The sequence below is a fragment of the Fundulus heteroclitus genome, chromosome 11 (genome assembly GCF_011125445.2).
Source record: "Fundulus heteroclitus isolate FHET01 chromosome 11, MU-UCD_Fhet_4.1, whole genome shotgun sequence".
In the NCBI taxonomy this organism is placed as follows: Eukaryota; Metazoa; Chordata; class Actinopteri; order Cyprinodontiformes; family Fundulidae; genus Fundulus; species Fundulus heteroclitus.
Genome location: NC_046371.1, coordinates 38,905,272 through 38,926,709, shown reverse-complemented (window position 1 = coordinate 38,926,709; position 21,438 = coordinate 38,905,272). Strand labels below are relative to the sequence as shown.

General features: G+C 40.9%; 1 protein-coding gene across 2 annotated transcripts in view; it reads right to left on the bottom strand.

Annotated features, from left to right (window-relative positions):
- Window positions 1-21,438, bottom strand: part of opcml (opioid binding protein/cell adhesion molecule-like) — a 315,450-nt gene that overhangs the window by 68,152 nt on the left and 225,860 nt on the right. For both annotated transcript variants that reach the window (XM_036143492.1, XM_036143491.1), the window contains exon 3: window positions 9,244-9,369. In XM_036143492.1, coding sequence (XP_035999385.1) covers window positions 9,244-9,369 — 126 coding nt within the window. The remainder of the gene's footprint in view (window positions 1-9,243; window positions 9,370-21,438) is intronic.

Below are 21,438 nucleotides of genomic sequence, written 5' to 3'. Positions count from 1 at the left end.
ACTGAAAGGAGTCCGTTAAAGTGGTTCAGGTACCTGGCGAGGTTGCCTTCTGGGTAACTGTCCTCTCCTCCCTTTGGAGGTTTTCTGGACGTGTTCCACTGTAAATATCTGGTTTCAATTGTGTTTGACTCTGGTATATACAATTTGGAACCAGTGTGGAATGGGAAACATTTGGACCAGTTTTAACTTGTGCACCCAGAATTATTTTTTTGGAGATTTTTCACAGCTCTAGTGGCTCGCTTTTTAACACAGTAGGCTGACAGGAAGGGGGAGGTAGAGGGGGAGAGACATGTGACGAAGGACCGCGGGTCAGAGTCAAACGCGGGTTGACCACGTTGAGGACTAAGGCCTCCGTACATGGGTCACGCTACCCGCTGCGCCACATGCGCACCCAGAAATTTGTTTTAAAAATTTTGGAGATGTTAGTTGTCTAATCATTCTGCCAATTTTCCATCAACGAAAAGAACAGTTAAAATTAATCTTAACTCCAAATGTACATTACATTTTTGCTGATGATGATTGCATGTAAACCTCTGACTGGCACAGTACCATATACAAATCTTTCTCATTCAGTGAAGTGAAAGATATTTTGAGCACATTAATCCAGATTGCTGTAGTCAGGAACAACACCTCTAGGAATGAATACATAGTGAGGTCTGAGAGAGCGTTTATATCCACCATATATCTGCTGGGCTGGATCTTAATAGGTTGAAGGATCCAAACTGCATTGTCCCTAAATAAACTGTTTTCCTCCAGTCATAAATCTTTTAATCCTTCTGCTGACGTGCTGCTGGAATCAGTGGACACTGGTGAATAATTTATGAGATCCCCTTGTGCTCAGATGGAGACTAAGTATTGTACTGCAACATATATTAAGTAAAGGGCCAATGATACTACACATTTATAGTTTGCTGCTCTCCACACACATCTCATTTTTTCACCCCATCTATTGCAGGATTTATTGGCACAAATTGCTGTGGCTGGAGAGTTGCTCTGCAGTTAGTTGTGCAATGAAAAAAGGAATATTATTAACTATCTACAGGAATATGACAGCTTCTCAGTTTACCTAGCCCTTTGCAGGTGTAAGCCTTAAAATAAACATCTTCATTTTCTTTTGTTTTCTTGCCATTTGGAGGTTATTGTCTGTCAAGCTTGAAAATGAATGTCAAAGCATACCTCTGTATGAAACAGCTGCTATGGTCCAGTTGATATTTGTGACTGACAAACTGAGTAGGACATTTTTCTAATTGGTAGACCATGCAAATAACAGCATTTACGCTGTAGATCTGAGACCCTTACAGGGGGCAGTTTCACTCAGAGAGGAGGTTACTTGCTTTAAAGTTGATCTAACAGCCAGGAATGCTCTCCTGAGAGTCATCAGTTCATCATTGTCAGTGACAAACAAGAAAAGCAAACTATGACAAGCAGATCAGGAAACTGCCACTCTGCAGCAAAAGCCATTTAGGATTCTGTGCGACAACGAAAATTTGTTTAGCTGCCAAAGCATTTCACTACTTTTACATGTAAAACAAAAGACAATAAAATTCTGGATTTTTCATGTGCTAATTGCAAAGAGGCATCCAGCTCCTCAGCCCTTTCTCCCCTGGGTTCTTTTGATCACAATTTTATTTATTTACAAACAATTTACAAACCACTGGTGCTCAGAGAGCCACTGGGAACATGTACAGTGAGAAGATTGTCGGAAAACTTTAAATATTCAAACTGATTTAATTTGATTATTTGGTTTTAGTACAAGATATAAATATTATTGTTATTCTAAGCATAATGTTTTGCTTTTGTTCTTGTAAATAGTCTGCAGGAAGCTCTTCTCCTTTCTCAATATCAGAATTTAGGCTTTGGTCCCTCTGGCTTTCTATTGGCTCAACTGGGACTGGGTCATCCTCAGCCACAGTCTGTGCAAGAAATTTGTATTTTTAATAAGAAAAGGGCTGCATAAAAAACATTCAACAGAGACAAAACCTCTGTTTGTCTCTGCTGGATGGTAGGAGGTTTAATTTATATGACATTACAGTTTATTTCAGTCACTAACGAGCGTTTGACCAATCAGTTGTCATATTTTCAAAACGCTAAACACAGCGGTCTTTCGTGGCCATACCATTCACACATTTCATGTCGTTTTCACACAATATGCAGTCAGTGAACACATTTCCACAATGCCGTTCCGCCACTTCCCTGACACAGTTCCAAAAGCACCTCAAAACACACCTTTTCTCTCTTGCCTATCCTCCCTAAACCCCCACCCTGTCCCTACCCCCACTCTTGTAAAGCGACCTTGGGTATCTTGAAAGGCACTATATAAATTGAAGTTATTATTATTATTATTATTATTATAATGCTTAAATTTTCTTAACAGACAAGCTATACCTTCCAACAAAATTATGGATTGTTTTTGTAGTATTTACAAGTGTTAACACACACCATCCCACAATAGCAAAAACAATATTTCAAACCTTAGATACAGTATAAAAACCTCTGATTCTGCAATGATATCAGTTTGAAAACAATATATCTCGTCTGATAATAAACAAACATTTAAATAATTGACACAGCTGATTTATGTTAGGTAAATTGGGCCAACCACATCTGATTCCAGTCTGGCTTAGACTTGTAGTGGCAGGTTTTTTTCTTCTATTACATTGACACTTGTATATAAAAGGAGGACTTTGAGGAGTGATGTTTTTGGAAAAAGAAACATAAAAAGACAAACACTGTAATGTCTGGACGAGGAAGAGGAAGAGCAAGGGGCCCAGGGAGAATAGCAGGCCCAAGGAGAGGGCAAGGTAGAGGTGTAAGAATGCGTGGTGGTGGCATTCTAAGGGCTCCAAGAACAGTAGTCAGTGATGAAATTCATGCCACTATCATTGACCATGTAATCAACCATGGTCTTTCACTAAGAGAGGCTGGTGAAAGAGTGCAGCCCAATTAGAGGCGGTCAACGGTTGCCTCCATTATACGCATCTTTCAACAAACCAACAGGTAAATACTGCATTTTACGTGGATTGTTTCTATTCTCACTTGACATGTCAATAAGGTCATACAGTAATGCATATATTTAAATTTTTTTGTCCCTCTAAAGAATGCAACGTCTTCCACCCTCTGGAGGGAGAGGAAAGCTCCTCAATAATGATCAAGAGCTGGCCATTGTAGAAATAGTTGTTGCAAACAATGCAATAAAACTGCGTGAAATTCAAACTAGGATTGTGGAGGACCATGAGATATTTGATAACATCGATAGCATCAGCCTCCCAACCATTACGCGGACATTATCCAAACACAGAGTGCCGATCAAGCAGCGCTACACTGTTCTCTTTGAGAGGAACAGTTTACTCCATTCCATGCTTTTTTTGCAGTGAGCAAGGATTCACTGAATTATTGTGATTATGATCAACCACTTTGTTCCGTCTTTTGCTTACCTTTGCACGTAAATAGTTCCTTAGCTTAGCTTCTTTTATCTTCATTTTGCTTAGTAGTTTAGTTAAGTTTCACTAGCCTAGTAGAGAGGATTTGTTAATCGAAATATTGTGTTAATTCAGATAAACAGCATTCTATAGTGATGTTCTCTGGATGTTCATTTTATTTCTGTTATTAAATTCTTGAACTTGAAAAGAAGTTGTCACTCCTTTATTCTATGTGTGTGCAGAGTTTGCTGTTAAAAGATCGCTAGTGCTTAAATTCATCGCTTTCAACCATTGTCCTGATATCAGCTTAAGAGCTGATCATCACCAGATTATCAACATATCAAACTGTCGACATTTGGATGCCAAAATAATACTTTTAAGTGATAAAATAAAAACATTACATTCAGAATTTACAGAAAAAATGGAAGATGTTAATGGTAGAACAAAAATGTGGTGGTGATCCACCTGGGTGTGCAGAAAAGATTCTACTGGCTGCAGATAATGGGTGGGGGGGGGGGGAGTCAGAAACAGCTGGGCTGTAAGCATTCCTGTCATTTAGCTGGCTGAACATCTAATCCTATAGAGAAGTAGCTCATGACTCACACTCCTCAGTGCTCAGTGGGAACTGCAGTGCTGACACAATTAGAACACACAACACACAAGTATGCATGCAGATGAGAACACACACACACACACACAACTTCTTGGCATTTCTTTGGGCTGTGATGTGCCAAGAAAACACCAAAACAGCTGTGGCCACCAGCCAGGTCCTAATTTGATTGGAGCTAGTTTGTCAGGCCGCAGGTTGTGCTGCTTCACCTACCTAAATCACTTAAGCTGAGAGAAAACAGGTCAGTAGATTCAAATCTGGCTTCAGTCACCATAAATAAAATTTTGTCTGTAATGCATGTAAAAAGATACGCATTCAAATAGTTGAAGTAAACAGCCTTTGGCATGTAAAGAAATGTTCCTGTAAAGTAAAATCTGGAGGTGTATGTTGTTGCTTAAATAGTCCTTACTGTTTATCTAAAGACGTTTGTTTGGTGACAATTCCTAATTTTCCATGAACGAGAAGACCACATTAGTAGTAACCACATTATGAAAGATATAATAAGAACATTATGGAGATTCAGTGGCTTGCAAAATTATTCATACCCCTTGAACTTTTCCGCATCTTGTCACATTACAACCACAAACAAAAATGTATTTTATTGGTATCTTAAGTGAAAGTCCAACACACAGTGGTATACAATTGTCAAGTAGAAAGGTAATTCTACAAGATTTAAAAAATCTTTTACACATAAAAAAAACTCAAAAGTGTGGTGTGCAAACATATTCTATCCCCATTTCTCTCAGTGCTACCAACCGCCTTCAGAAGTTGCCTGATGATAGCTAATGACTGAATAGAGTCCACCTGTGTGTCTAAATACAAATACAGCTGCTCAGTGACAGCCTCAGAGGTTGGTTAAGAAAATATTGGGGAGCAAACAGCATCGTGAAGTCCAACGAACACACCAGACAGGTCAGGGCAGAAGTTTAAAGCAGACCTAGGCCGTAAGAGGATTTCTCAAGCTTTGAACGTCTCACGGAGCTCTGTTCAATCTATCATTTTGAAATGGAAAGTTTATGGCATAGCTGTAAACCTACCAAGACAAGGCCTTCCACCTAAACTTACAGGCCCAACAAGGAGAGCACTGATCAGAGATGCATCCAAGAGACTCATGGCGACTCTGGATGAGCTGCAGAGATCCACAGCTCAGGTGGTGGAATCTGTCCACAGGACAACTATTAGTTATGCATTGCACAAATGCGGTCTTTATGGAAGAGTAGTAAGAAGAAAGTCATTGTTGAAAGAAAACCATAAGAAGCCCCATTTGCAGTTTGCCAGAAGACACAGTAAATGCTGAAAAACCTGCTTTGGTCAGATGAGACCAAACTTTCTGGCCACAATGCCTATACATATATATATATATATATATATATGTATATATATATATATATATATATATATATATATATATATATATATATATATATATATATATATATAATGTATCAACGTTGCCTTGGTGCCAACACTTGAAACATTTTTGTGACTCAGAGGCTAAGACTCAAAAAGAGTAGTGGGGACACTGTGATGCAGGAAAAATGACAGAAATATTGGACAATTGTTGATTTAAACTGTCACAGAAAAAAACACAACATGAATAATTAGGGCTGGGCAAGTTAACGCGTTAATTTCGCGTTAACTCATTAGACTATTAACGGCGATATTTTCTTTAACGCGCGTTAACGCATGTTGGTCACATGCTTTTATTTTGTGAAGGTCTGTTGCTGCGGTGTAGGGGTTTGAATCAGAACAGTAGGTGGCGATAATGCGCCAATAACCTCGCTGTCAGCCCAGCCTCAGGATTCAAAGAGGAAGAAAGGTGCTGGCCGGAAAAAAACACAGCTGACATGCGGAAGGCGGTGTTTCCCGCAGGTACCGCGAGCGAGCTTAGGCGAGGCGAGGCGGTGAGTTGGCGGCCGTAACAAGTTTTGTGCGGAGCGGAGCGGGGGGGGGGGTCTGCATCGACGCCGTCGGTGAAGTCGCTTCTCGTTTCAAAGTATCCATGTGTTTTTGCCTGTTTTTGCCTGCCATTCACTATATGCGCGCGAGAAAGCAACAACAAAAACCGCGTGTCACCGTCAAATAAACGCAAGCATATCGAGTTAGCAAGCATTTCAGTTTAAAGTTCTTCCAGCATGGAATATGACAGAAACAAGTTAGTTGTAACCACTGCCAAGTTAAACTTTGGTATTGAACATAAAATGGTAATGCTGCTCCCTGCTGTTACCTCAGAAATTGCCTGTTTTTGGTAGATTTTTTCCCCATAAAGAGAATTCCCTGTCAGTGGCAATAAGCTTTAATTTATTATTATTGCTATTTTTTGTTTTACATGTTTAAGTTGAGCTTTACACTAAATATGTGTTACTGATAAGTGCTACAAATGTTACAACACTTTTGTTCATATGGCAGCAGAACATTAAAATAAAAGTGCTCTTTACACTACTTTTGAATTCATTCTTGGAGTTTGTAAATACAATGCGATTAATCGCGATTAATCGCGATTAATCAGTGCGATTAATCGCGATTAAATATTTTAATCGTTGCCCAGCCCTATGAATAATATACCACAATAATACAGAGATAATCTGTTTGTTAATGAGGTTCATATGTTTGTATGTGTGTGTTGGCGGGTGAATAATTCAGGTAACAGTTTAAAATTTTCATGGAAGGGCTTTCATATTGCTAATCATGGGGATTTCTCTAACATGACCTTTAAAATGTGAATCTTTAGTCTCTTCAATCCCTGAAAAGAAATCTCTTCCATTTTAATAATTTTTAGAACACTGGCTGTACCTGCAGGAACAACTTATCAGGTGTGAAAATGCACTCTGGATTTCTGGATGGAACTGACAGACAAGTCTGTTGTCTGCACTGTGCTATTTAAGTGATTATAACTGTCAGAGGGAGAACAACATGATTGCTGAAATAGGGATCAAGATTTCAAGGTGCATTCATGATCCTCAATTTTTTTTATGTTCTTCATACCTTATGAAGTGCTTTGAGACAATGAGAAAGACTTTGTTAATAACTAAATAAATAATTCATTCATTCTTTGGAAGTCTAATGGCTAATCACTTTTAAGAGGCAATTGAAGGATTGCAACCATAATATAATAATAACATGGACAGTAGAAATACCTCCAGCAAGTTTAGTAGCCTCTTCTGTTAAAGACCTCGTAAATACAGTAAATTCCTCATCAAAATCTTAAAAGCAGGGGAAAAAGGTTCCAAGTATTTTCTGCTGGATCATAGCCAGCTTGTGAATTTATGGTAGAGCTGGTCATCCATAGTGAGTTGAGCTTCAGATGAAATAGGAGCAAAAGGCAAAAGTAATAATAGTATGGAAAATTTTGAACAGCAAAAATAAAAAAGCAAAAAAGTGTAAAACCATAATCCAATGATAAAGCAAATATAAAAGCAGGAAAAAACATGATTCAGCAGGGGCCCCACCATTCTTGTTGATTAGTTCAAAAATGTCTATAGACATGCTTGAATGTTTCTGTCATGGAGTGTTTTGTCTCAGATCCAAAGTGTGGCAGCAACAAGACAGAGCCATGGTGAGATGATGAAATTTAATAAGAAAACAGAACTTGGAAAAAAACATGGAAACACAGGAGCCAGGAAAGGAGAAAGGGAAGACTCCAGCAAGGAAGAAACAGAAACCAGGAACTTAAATACAGCTGGGAAATAATCAACCATATAACACACGTGAGAACAATTAACAAAATGCTAATCAGCCGGGGTAAAATCAAGGAAGCAAAGTGAGGAAGTCACATACATAAATAAAAATAAAGACACAGACAGCTTTGGATCATGACGGTTTCTAGTTGGCTGGTGGGAATGTTCCTGTTGATGGCAAAAACATCTTCATGAAGGGCATCCATGATTTGGGACTGATGCCTCTTTTTGTAAAAAAAACCTATCAATCCATCCCCAAACATTTTTGGCAGGATTTCAATTATTTGAACCTGCAAGATATAAATAAGGATGTTATGCTTTTAGAAGAAATCATCCTTCAGACTGATGCTAAGGACTGCTGAAAGATTTGCCTCACTGCAGAGACGAGGACCCTCCGTCTAGAAGCATGCTAGTGCAACATCTTCATGTGTTATTGAGGAAAAAGCTCCCCAGATCTAAATAGAGGCTCCTCCCTTGTGCTGCATAAAAACTCATCTCCAGTGGGATCTCCTCATCATGCCATTAATATTGAAAGATTTTAGTAGTATATAAATGAAATTAGGTCTCTTAAAAACTAAGACATTTGCCCACCTTTCAGTGTTCCCTATTTGGTGCTAATTTCTATCATCTAAATGAGAGGGTTTGTGGCACGGATGGAGATGCTGGTTCTGAAGACCTTTTTTGTTCTCTAAGCTCTCACATTTGTGCCAATATGGTTATTGAGCTGAAGGCATCAGTACGGGCCTGAGGAGCTACATCTGTCTTCATGGAAGGCCTGTTGGATTCCCAAGCTTAATGCAGACCAATCTTTTTTGTTTTTCTTTACTTTTTTGCTCCTACCCCTTCAGCACCTTTTAAGAGATGCTAAATCCATATCTGAATGTGTTCAAACTCTGCAGTGATGGACCGTCGTGAGATGCCTTTTTTTCTAACTCAATAATTCTCCCTTCCTCATGACAGAGTGCCGTTTTGCCTTTGCTCTCATTGAATCATGACACTGTGAATGCTTCACTTAAATAACATGAAAAACAGACTTATGTGCAGATTTTACCTTGTTAAGGCTAATGACCATAAACTTTCTATAAACTGATGAACAGCCTGGAGCTACTACTTTGTCCACTCTTGGTTAAGTTTCTTGCTTGACTTTCTTCTTTTTGCACTTTGAAGCTCTACTTACTACCTGGTCATGATCCACCAGCATTAAAAACATAATTACTTGTACATTTTTCTTCCATGTTCAGACTTTGATCAGGAGCATTAGAAGTTTCTTGAAATGTGTTTTTGCTCTCTTTATAAATAGGGAATCCACACTGAAATACACAATATGATCAAAAGTAGCATTCACTCAACTGGAAAAGACATTCAAGAAATCCTAAATGAAAACAGACGTGTTTCCAATCATCTCTCTATAGATATAAAAATTAATAAAAATCACAGGTCAGAAAATATCTAATGAAGGTTTGTTGGTAAGAATGAAAGCAAACCTGAGCTATAATAAAAGACTAAAGCAAAAAGAAAAATCATCCATATAGCCTACCGCTTGGTGACTGATGCCTCCATGTGATGCTGGCCTCAGGTCGTCCCACCGCTTGGCACATCAGATTGACGTTGCTGCCCTCGTTTACTGTGATGTCCTTCGATATATTAGTTATCCTGGCAGGTACTGACAAGAGAAGGACAATGAGTGATTGATATTTTCAATATAATTAAAGACACATGAACAAAGACCCCACAGTCCACAGATGCAACATGGATAAAAATAACATCAAGGTTGGGGGCTCAATTAGCATGGAATTAGCAGACAAATCTGACAATCCTTTGGCTTGCCATGATGTTCTCCATGATTGATTTTCTTCGGAGTTTACTGTTGCTTTCCTGCACCTCTCATTAGACAAGCATGAAAGGATTTGGACTTGGAAGGGATTTTTCTCTGACAGGGCCATTTGTGTTTACTCTTTGGAGAATAGCTTTAAATTAACATTTACATCCTTCCACATACAATCACTTTATTTTAGCGTGCGTGTTTTCTGACAAGCCATTAATATTAACAGAAAAAGCTGTGGAAAAAAACACACTTGACCACTGTTAAGTGTGTTAAAACTAAGATATTCCTGAGACAGGTGGACCACAACATGTATGTAAACCCAACCAAGCAACAAGAGTGAACATCAGGGCAATTGACATTGAGATATTAGACTCCTACAAGTACTTTGGCGAACAATAAACTGGACTGGAGTCACAGCAATAATTCAATCTGAAAAACTCACATAGAAAGAAAAGGCAATTAGAAGAATTTTATTGATACAATATTTTAAGAGTTTGGCGCTCAGACCTCGGCAGGAAAAATTCACGCTGAATTATACTTCAATATGCATTAGCAGGCGTATGAGAATAGGGATGTTTCCCCCCAGGCCTGAAACTGGTGGTGGAGTGGAGATAAATAAAGTTTGTTCAGTCCATATGCTGATCTGTTTGAGCTTGATGTCCAACTTGATAAACACAGGTTTGCATGAACTGTCCATGATGAGCAAGCATGAAGCGACTGTGGAGAGGAAAAACTCCCCTTTGGGAAGAAACCTCTGGCAGAACCAGGCTCAGCATGGCGGTCTTCTGCCGGACCGTTTTAAGGAGTGACAGGGAATTCCATAAGAGTCCAGGAAGAATTACACTCTGATAGGGACGAGGTTGAAGGAGGACCGTAGGAAAGCCAGGCGGAGCTACGATGGTGGAGAAGGGGATGGAGGTGGAGAAGGGATGGAGGTGGAGAAGGGGATGGAGGTGGAGAAGGGATGGAGGTGGAGAAGGGGATGGAGGTGGAGAAGGGATGGAGGTGGAGAAGGGATGGAGGTGGAGAAGGGGATGGAGGTGGAGAAGGGGATGGAGGTGGAGAAGGGGATGGAGGTGGAGAAGGGATGGAGGTGGAGAAGGGATGGAGGTGGAGAAGGGGATGGAGGTGGAGAAGGGATGGAGGTGGGTTGAATCCGGTCATCAGAGTCCAAACCGGACACGCGCAGCCACCGCTTGCTCGCTGAGCAGAAGGCTGAGATGAGGATGTGGAGTTCTTTTTAAGATGAACCCGGGATCCTGATTGGCTTCGAGGAGGAGCAGTTCAAAGCTGATTGGCTTGCGTCGGAGGAGGATGAGTCTCTGATTGATGGAGGTAGGCAATAGAGTTTCTTCAGTTTGAATTTCCGTTTAAGCTCCATTACTCATTACGGGAAGGGGAAGGGCAAAATCTACCTGCTAAGGAGACTGATATATTTTAAGGTGCAGGGAACACTCCTGAAGACCTAATACAATTTTTCCATTAGCAGTTAGATACAATAAATTACCTTTACTGTCCCACAATGGGGAAATATGGGCATGACGGTGGCAAAACCACAAAGAAAGAGTTACGCAATAAATCAGCAATGAAAACAGAGCAAATCTAAAGATACTTCTAAAACAACAGAGAATGAACTTATCAGAAAGGTAAAACTAAATGTTGCACAATTATTGATAATATGGCATTGTTATGCCATTATGGGACGTGACTAAAACGGCATTAATTCGGGACGTGATGGACCGCATTATCCATGATGCAATGTGGTCAAAATGGCCACCAACTCCCATCATGCAACGCGGCCCAAAATGGCCGCCGCCCTAACAACGGAGCGGAGAGATAACGTTGCTAGGCAAAAGTTGATAAAACTCGGCCACGCAGGACAATCTGCCTTCTTTCTCTGGCTCACCGCCAACCTGAGAAGACACACAGCTGTACTCCGTGGATTAATTACCCACACGCCACGTGCTCCAGTTTCTCGCTGGACCGAGATTTTTCGAAGCAAGCTTATCCCTGCCTTAATTATCGCAGGAGGTCGACTCTAAAAGGTACTTTTAATTCCCTCTGATCAAATACTGGAAGCCGCCTTATCTCCCAGTGATCAAAAGAGGACTACGCTTGTGCTGAGCCGAGCAAAGTGACCGTGAGCCCGGAGGACGAGACGAAAGAGCCTCCTCGCCCGTCCCTGCGGCTGCTCGCTCCGGTGCGTTCAGGGCGCCGCGTGATCCGGAGCGCTCACGGATCCAACCGGGACTTCACTCGGATTCACCTCAAAGTAACGGGGTTCTCCCTTTTTGTTTCTTTTCCACCCACACCACAGGGTGTTTAGAAGTGCCTGGGCAGATGTAGGAACTTTGTAGGTGCAGGTTAATGCTTTTTATTCCACGACGAAGTTGGAATTATTTTGCTGAATGTTTTCTTTGTATGTGCATGCATTTTACAATTGATTTTGCTGTGTTGATTGTGGTGTATCAATAACCCCGCCGTGGGTCACTGTTTCAGTTATTTTCCATCTTCTTCCATGCTTTTCCCCCCCTCTCTATTCGCTTCTCCTTGTCAGCAAATTTAATCTTGTTGTTCGTGGTCTTTGCTTAAACTCCCAGTTAGCTGCGCCCTCTCGAAGCTCCTATCAGCATAAGCGTGGTTACATCATTAGGACCTCCCCTCACGCATCACGTAAATTGGTAGACCACACCATAGACATCATATACGTAGACGCCCCATTGTACGCTGCCGGCCACTGGGCCGATGTGCCTACAGGGCGGCCATCTTGGGTCAGACCACAGATCAGACATCTGCTGTCAAAATGAATAGGAGGCAGCTCATATCTCATTTTAATCATATGTGCACAGTGATCGTGACCTTTCAGACAGATTACATATATTTATTCAGAAACAAAACTATTTAAACTGAAGTCAAACTGGATGAAAAATGTACACGCAATTACATATTTTACAGTTACATATTAATCTATTATACACACAAATTATACACACATAAATCTCTCTCATTCTTCCAATATATATATATATATATATATATATATATATATATATATATATATATATATATATATATATATATATATATATATACTGTAGGCTATGTACACAGACATCGATCTACAGACAACAGCACTGTTCTACATAGGGGCAAAACTATATACAGACAAGTGAGAGCAGCATTTAAAAACAGCATTTAAAAATTATATAATACAAACTGCAACCCCCCCCCCCCCCCCCACACACACACACACACACACACACATCATGTCTATCCAGTAATTTAGGACCATTTTGTTTTTGGTGTTTAATGTACTTTTCTCTACTTCCATCCCTGCTACCCTTTAGTACATATTGTGTTTATGCCGGAAAAACCGTAACTGTAAAGCATGAGGATTATCTATCAGACAATCTTACTTATGGAAGGTAATTCCCCAGGATCTGGTTTCTAGTATCCTTTTATTTGCGCACCCATAACTGGAGTAAAAGTCGGGCTTCCTGGGACGGAGCTCTGGAAGTTTGCTTACTTTCAATACAAAATTGAAATTATTTATTAAGTTAGACAATAATTTAATTCAATCAATTGGTCCCATGTAGCCCCTAAAAGGGTGACGTTTTCAGTCAGTTGATTTATCTAGAAATCGGGTGAGAATTCACCGGATTCAGAGTGTCTGAAAACATAAAGTACATTTTCCTGAATTGACTTGTATTGTGTCTGACTGCACCTTGGTCTGACCTAAGATGGCCGCTCTGTCGGCACGCCTCTCACCCGAGGACGCGGCGTCTACGTATTCATGTCTGTGGACCACACGTCATCGTAGCAGCCATCTTGGGAGGGTGACGTGTATCTTAACTGTAGGGAGCTTAGCTGAACTAGCTTTTGTAAGACATCAAAGCCTCCAGTGAGATTCCCAAAGCTGTTCTGTCTGTCAATGCTGATACGTCAAATGCCGGTGTTTTGAGGGCGGTGTTAAACAACTGTGAGTTGAGTTAAGATCTGCTAACCGCTCAATTTTAATCCATTGTTTATTTTGTTTTGTTCTTTTATTTCCACCGATATTTTGCATGTGTAGTTTTAGTAATGAGTAAGATTTCCAAAGTCGTTGAATCAGAGAATTACTGTAACAGGGAATTGCTTTTGGTTCAATAAAACCAACGACTGCGGAATAGAAATTGTTTTGTGTTCAATCCAATTCACAGTTGTATGGTTCTTCAGAATTCAGAGCTAACCTCCTTTGGAGTTAACATCCGATATTAATACAGAGACAATATCATTGGATGGTGATAAGGAATAAGGATTTAAACTCTAATTGCAGTCACATTGGGGTTCTCACATCCTGCTGGATAAACCTGGTCGGTTAACAGTCCGACCTGATCATTTATTCCAGCATAAATGAGTTCATAACAGCAAATTAACTAATGCATTAGTGGTATAAATACTTACAAGCTTATAGCTAACATCACCACCATTTGAACTATATTTGTTATAGCAGAATTTTGAGTTGAATGACTTGTTACTTAAATTATAATACCAAATTATAATTAATAATAATAAGCATATTCAACCAGCTTCTGGCATAACAGCATACTCAGATAAAAATTTAATATTCAAGTTAACCAGAGAAAATACAGCAGCCCATTTACCCAACAATTTGAATTTAAAAAAGCAATATGCATTACTGTACAAGCAACACCCAGAGTAGCAAAGTGTGTGTGAATGGACATCAGCATCTGAGCAACAGTGTAAATGATTCATGATCAGATAAGAACATATGCAGACCATTAGCATATTGTAAACACTTGAGTCTGTTGTTAGCAGCAGAGATTAAAGAGTCTAACAGCAGCTGAGATGAAGGACCTGTGGAAGTGTTCATTTTAGTACATCGGATGAAGCAGCAGGGTTTCTGCAGTTATCACCAACTCAAATTTAAGACTCCATCCATCCATTTTCTAACACAGATAACTATTGGGTTCATAAAGATGCTGGTGCCTATCTCCAGCTGTTAAAGGGCGAGAGGCGGGGTACCCCTTGGACAGGTCGCCAGTCTATCGCAGCCTGATAAAGTAATTTAGTCTAAAGAAAGTTATGTGAGGAGTTTTATCCTAAATGACTTGATGATGTCAGATGATGGCACATCTTTGGAGCCATTTGCCACGAGTGGCATCTAATCACCGTGTGTTCGGCAGTAAGCGGCCCTGTGGGGGTATTTAAGTGGAAGGCTGCCAGCATAACACGGCCAGAGTGTTAACCCAAGTGGTATGACCACCTACAAGTGGCAGGTTTGCTACAGTATTCAGCCGCTGACCTGCTCCGGCTCCACTGTCACTCGCTTGGACCTGTGCCCGAGGCACTTCACCTTCACCTGGACATCACCTTCCAGCCTCGCCAGTGATACATCCACCGAGAGTCCCGCTGGATTGTCTACCACAACGGTCCAGCAGTAATAACGTCCATCTGGTCCAGCTCCAGACGGTGGATTCATCGCCCTCCATGCTCCACCAGCCGGGCTGTCGACCACAGCTTGCTAGCCCGCCTAGCTCGGTCGGCTAGCACCACCACCAGCTGCGACAACACCGCACTCAACTTTGCTCTGCTTAACATCCGCTCACTGACAAGCAAGGGACATCTCATTCAGGACCTCATCACCGACCGTAATCTGGACTCTCTCTGTTTGACCGAGACCAGGCAACAGCCCCAAGACTACTCTCAGCTCAACGATTCCACTCCTAGTGGGTTTGTTTTCATCTCTCAACCCCGTGGTTCCGGGCGCGGAGGAGGTCTCGCGATAATTCATTGCGAGAATTGGAAAGTTTTGCTGGTATCTGCGCCAGCCTCTAGCACATTTGAATCCACTGTCTGCAAGCTATCTGGTCCAACTCCAACCATCACTGCTACTGTCTACCCCCCCCCCCCCCGCCCCCCCCAAAAAACTAATAAGGTATTTTTAACTGAGTTTGCTGATTTTCTCCCCATCTACCCTCTCTCTCATCAAACTTAATACTGCTGGTTGATTTCAATATCCACATGGACAAAACCAATTTCTCTCTCACCAAAAACCTTACTTCCTTCCTAGAGAGTTTTGGATGTCAACAATACACCACTACTTCCACACACTCCAAAGGAAATATTCTGGATTTAATCTGCTGCTCTGGGGTCCGTTCTTCGTACGTTGCTTAAAAAATCCAAGATCATATGAGACATCCAAGATGATTTCATCCGGCTAATCATGATCCGGCTAATTGGGTTCTTCAAACACACCTGTTGTTTATGATTAGTATGGCTGGATTGAGTTATCTGAGATAACTGCGCGTTCATGCGTTTGTTTAAAAGGGGAAATGTATCGATAGTAAAAACAATAATCAGCAGCGCTGCTGTTGGCTGTTCAGCATGAACAAAGAACGCCCACAGTTTTTCTCCCAAGCAGAACAAGAGCTTTTAATGGAAGGTTATGCCGAATTTGAGTCATTAATTAAAACACCTCAAAATCTGTTAAAGCCAGGAGAGAGGGCTGGCAAACAGCAGCAGACAAATTAATGCATAAATACTGTCCATGGTAGATGTTTCTATCACTTTCTACAGCATGAATTTTTGCATTTTAATAATCTCATATTTATTTTGTTCTTTTATGTCAGAGCCTCCACAGGACCGACTAGAACATGGGGAAAAAAGTGAAGTACAAGAATATTCTACAAAATCGTAGCCTTTAATTATTATACTTTATTTTAAAAAGCAACTTCTTCCTCTTTTTTTAAAAGCCACTGTTGAATGATGTGTTTGTCATTTTATAACAGCCACCAATAAGAAGGCTGGGGAAAAAAAACGGATTATTTTTACTTTTGTTGCATGAGGCATGTTTCACCCTTTTTTCTTTTTTTTCTTTTTTTTTTTTTTTTTACAAAATGACACATAGTGCCATCCGTTTCCTATATAAACGGCTTCTTCAACAAAAAATTTGTATTTTGACCTGAAAAAAACAAACACAAATTAAGTAGAGAAATTGAACTCCACAACGTGAAAAAGAGAAACATTACACTAGAGATCGAGTTGCTTCAAAAGGACGTTCAGAGTAAGTTCTAATACACTTTTGACAGTAGTATTGCTGACTTTACATAACTATCTCTTATTGCAGACAAAAGATGACTTGCTGACTTTTCTTTATAAATAATTGTTTAAATAAAATGACAGGAACTAAGCATTATTTGTTTTGTCTTTTATTAAACATTAAAAAATGGTGTTCCACAATTCTGTTCCTTCCTCTGCCACCAGGTGGTGCAAGTGCGCTGGCTAGACACAGACTTCCCCTCTCCTCTGCTTATAAAGCTGCGATCTAATCTTGTTTACATGAAATAAGTCTGTTAGCGAACAGGTTCAAGCTTGCGCACATGTTGCTATGACAACAAGTGCAGGATGAGTTTCGAAGAACCAAACAATCCAAGATCATGCCAAATCGTCAACAATGAAATCCTGCTAACTGAGTTAAAGACGTACGAAGAACGGGCTCCTGGCGTCATCCCTCTCAACATAAACGCTGATGAACTCCCCACAACTGACCATTTTCTCCTTTCATTTGCAGTGAATCTTACTCTTTCTATCTCTAAAACATCCCACCTCATATCTTTCTGGAATATAAAGAACATTAATCTCTCCACCCTCACTTCAAATATCCACTCTTCCTGCCTCCTTGACTTCAATAATCTGTTCACCCCTGATGACCTGGTCTCTCACTACAACACTGGTTCACCCCCAAATCTCCGACGCATGAAAACCAAAGGACGGCAACTCGAAAGACTTTATAGAAAAACTGGTCTCACTATACACAAAGAAATGTACAATAATCACATCTTTCACTATAAGGACTCCATTGCCAGCACTAAATCACATTATTACTCCAGCTTAATCACTGCCAATCAACATAGCTCTAAGTCACTTTTCTCCATACTTAACAATACCATCAAACCCCAGGACTCTTTCCCCCGCACCTTTACACAACCTCTTTCTGCAATGACATCATGTCATACTTCACAGGAAAAATCAAGAACCTTGGATCAACGGCTCATCTCAGCACCTCAGCAGATCTTCCCTCGCCTACACAGTCGCTCTCCTCCTTCCATCTTCCCACTGTCTTGGAAATCACAGAGCTCATCCGGAAATCCAAACCATCCATCTGTCAACTGGACCCCTTCCCATCACAACTTGTCAAAACCTGCCTCCCCTCTCTGGTTCCCCTCATCTCCGCTATCATCCGCACCTCCCTCACCACTGGAACTGTCCCTACTCCTCTCAAAACTGCTGCCATCACTCCGATTGTAAAAAAACCTGGTGCCGACCCGATCAACTTCAACAACCTCCGTCCTATCTCCAATTTACCCTTCATTTCCAAAATTCTTGAAAAAACAGTTGCCTCCCAGCTCCATGCTCACCTATCTGCCAACAGCCTGTATGAAAAGTTCCAGTCTGGTTTTCGCCCACTCCATAGCACTGAAACAGCACTCATCAAAATCACCAATGATCTCCTCATGGCATCTGATTCTGGACTTCTCACCATCCTCATCCTCCTCGACCTGAGTGCAGCCTTTGACACCATCTGTCACACCACTCTCCTCAGAAGGCTTTCTTCCATTGGCATCACTAACACTCCGTTGGACTGGTTTATTTCATACTTCTCTGACCGCACTCAGTTCATTCAACTGAAGACCCTCAAATCCAACCCTCCCCCGTCTCCTCAGGCGTGCCCCAGGGCTCTGTACTCAGGCCCCTCCTCTTCATCATCTACCTCCTTCCCCTTGGCAATATCTTCCGCAAATTTAACATCCAATTCCATTGCTATGCTGATGACACCCAGCTCTACCTCTCCACGCAACCATCATCCTCTCTTCCCCCCACCTCCCTCACAGAATGCATCTCTGAAATAAAAGCCCTGTTCACCAAAAACTTCCTTCAATTAAACAGTAGTAAAACTGAGGTTCTCCTCATTGGCACCAAATCAACTCTTTCCAGAACCGACAGTTTCCCTCTTATTATTGACAGTTCCTCCATCTCCCCCTCCCCCAGGTTAAGAGTCTGGGTGTTGTTGAGGAAAATATCTTAGTTGTTATATTAATCAGGCAGTTGTATGGAGAATAACAGACAAACCCCACAGGCTTATGGTATGTCTCTCCCTGTTGCTGGGTAGAATAACACATGAAGTTTTAATGCAGGGGGGGGTTAGGTCAGAAAAAGAAGAGTTTCTTTGTTCGAACAGATCACCCCTCCTCCTTTAAGAGATGGGAGGGGAGAAACTCTTTTAAAAATGCGTTCAGCATTGTGAAAAAGCAGACAAAATCCTACATCGCCATGAGGTCAGCTTGTAATGAATACTACAGAATGGTAATGTAAACTCTGTCTCCATTCGGAATTCCTAATTAATTAAATATGCATATTATAATGTTTAACCTCTGACCAAAATGCTTTTCTCATTTATTGTCAAATCTTAAACCGGGGTAAAAATGGGCCTTCAGTAGCGAAGCAGGATTAGGCCAGTACTACTAATTAACAGTCTCATCCTCGATAGCACCCTATCCTTTCAATCCCATATCAATAACATTACCCGTTCTGCCTACTTCCACTTAAGAAAGCATCAACCACCTCTGTCCCTCCCTTACCCCACACACTGCTGCCATACTTGTGCACAGCCTTGTCACCTCCCGACTGGATTACTGCAACTCTCTCCTCTTTGGCATTCCTCATAAATCACTCCATGAACTACAACTGGTCCAGAACTCAGCTGCTCGCATCATAACAAGAACTCCCTCTATCCACCACATCACTCCGGTCCTCCTACAGCTCCACTGGCTTCCCATGTGCAGTTCCGCATTCAATACAAAATTCTCATGGTGACATTCAAGGCCCTTCACCACCTTGCCCCCCCTCCCCTTATCTGTCAGGCCTCCTGCATGTCCCCACCCCCTCCCGTACTCTTAGATCCTCATCTGCTTTACACCTGTCTGTCCCTTCCGCCCGTCTTACCACCATGGGGAGCAGAGCATTCAGCAGCTCTGCCCCCCGCCTCTGGAACTCTCTACCACCCCTACTTAGAAACACGGACTCACTTCTCCATTTCAAATCACAACTCAAAACTCATCTGTTTAAGTCTGCCTATTCTCTTTAATTATCAATTTCCCTGTCCCAGCCTTTGTAGTTTTTAAATGTTTTTTTTTCTGTGTTTCGACTTCGTTTCTGACATGGTGTTTTTACTTTTTTTGTACGGTGACCTTGAGTGTCCAGAAAGGCGCCTTTTTTTAATATAATGTATCATTATTATTGCTAAGAGTCAAAACTAACATTTTAAAATAAATTCTAAATTTAACAGGTAGTCGATGTAAAGAGGATAAAACAGGTGTGATGTGAGCCCTTCCGTTTGTTCCTGTTAAAAGCCTTACTTCAGCATTTTGGACCAACTGGAGACAAGTGACTGCTGATTTGTTAAAACAAATAAAAAGGGCCAGATGCATCTCCACTGATCCATCTGACCCACCCAGGCAATGTGCTGTTTGCGCCTCTCCCATCAGGTAAATGCTTCAGAAGCCTCAAAGCCAAAACAAATAAACTTAGAAACAGCATCGCTCCAAGAGCTGTGAGTGCAATCGCCCCCTGATGAGAGACTGCAGTCTGACACCCCACTGTAACCAGCCCATCATACGTTACAATCACTTTAATGTTATTGCCTACTTGCACACTAATATTTCTGAATATCTAAATGCACATTTCTGTAAATGAAGCCTCAATTCATCATTGCACAAAAACATTATCTTATTACCTCATTGTCTGTTATCTATGACGCATAAAGAACTTCATACAAACTTTTGATCTTCCATCTTTTTAATTTTTTATTCTTTTGAATGCTATAATCAGAAAAAACCACTGGAACCCTTGTTCATTGCCTGTTTGTTTGTTTGTTTGTCTTTTTTATGTGCACTCTTAGCAGGAGTGGCCAAAAAGAAATTTAACAATGGTAACACGCGTTGACAATAAAGAATCTCTGAATCTTACACTGAACAGTGAAGCCATCTGAAGAAAGGACAGAGCAGACTGTATGTTTTGAGGAAGTTTAGGTACTTCAAGGTTTCAAGCAATATGTTGCATGTCTTCTATATGTCTGTTGTTGACAGAGCCATCTCCTCCGCCATAATCTGTAGCGGCAGAAGCATCAGAGCCAGGGACCTAAAAAGGCTCAACAAACTGATAAAGAAGGCTGTTCTGGAGACGACTGTGAAACCTCTGGATATGATGATGCAAAGAGGGGTTTTACATTAAATCAAGAAAATGATGGACAATCCTGAACATTCTCTTCAAGACATTGTCATTAGAAAACAGTCTCTTCCGTCAAAGGCTTCTTCAGATTGGTAGTAAAACGGACCGCTACAGGAGATCATTCCTGCCATCACATCTATAATAACTCCTTGACAAAATTAGTTACATCAACATTTAATTTCCCTTTGGGGGTAAATAAAGTAGTTTTGAATTTGAATTGAACTTAAATTTTGGACATTCGTTTTTCATGTGTTGAGAAAAGCTTATCACTGTTCCTTTGTCCCAATATCTTCGTCGGCAATTTTTGTTGTCCCCCCTATGCTGGATCAACCAATAGCATTTAAACACGCTTTGGCATTTACCACCTTGCTTGCGCACAGGCTGATTGTGCTGAACTGGAAGCTTCCCTGTCCCCTCTCACCTGTCCGTTGAGTTTGTAGAGGTACTACATAATCTCAAATTGGAAAAATTAAGGTTTCATTTTGTGCCTCAATTAAGTCATTTTTTGACACTTGGGATCCCTTTGAATTTTCAGTATGACCTGGAGGAGGACTAAACTATACTAACGTTTATTTTTCATTTTGACCATTAGATACAATGGTTTGTAACTGTTTGTGT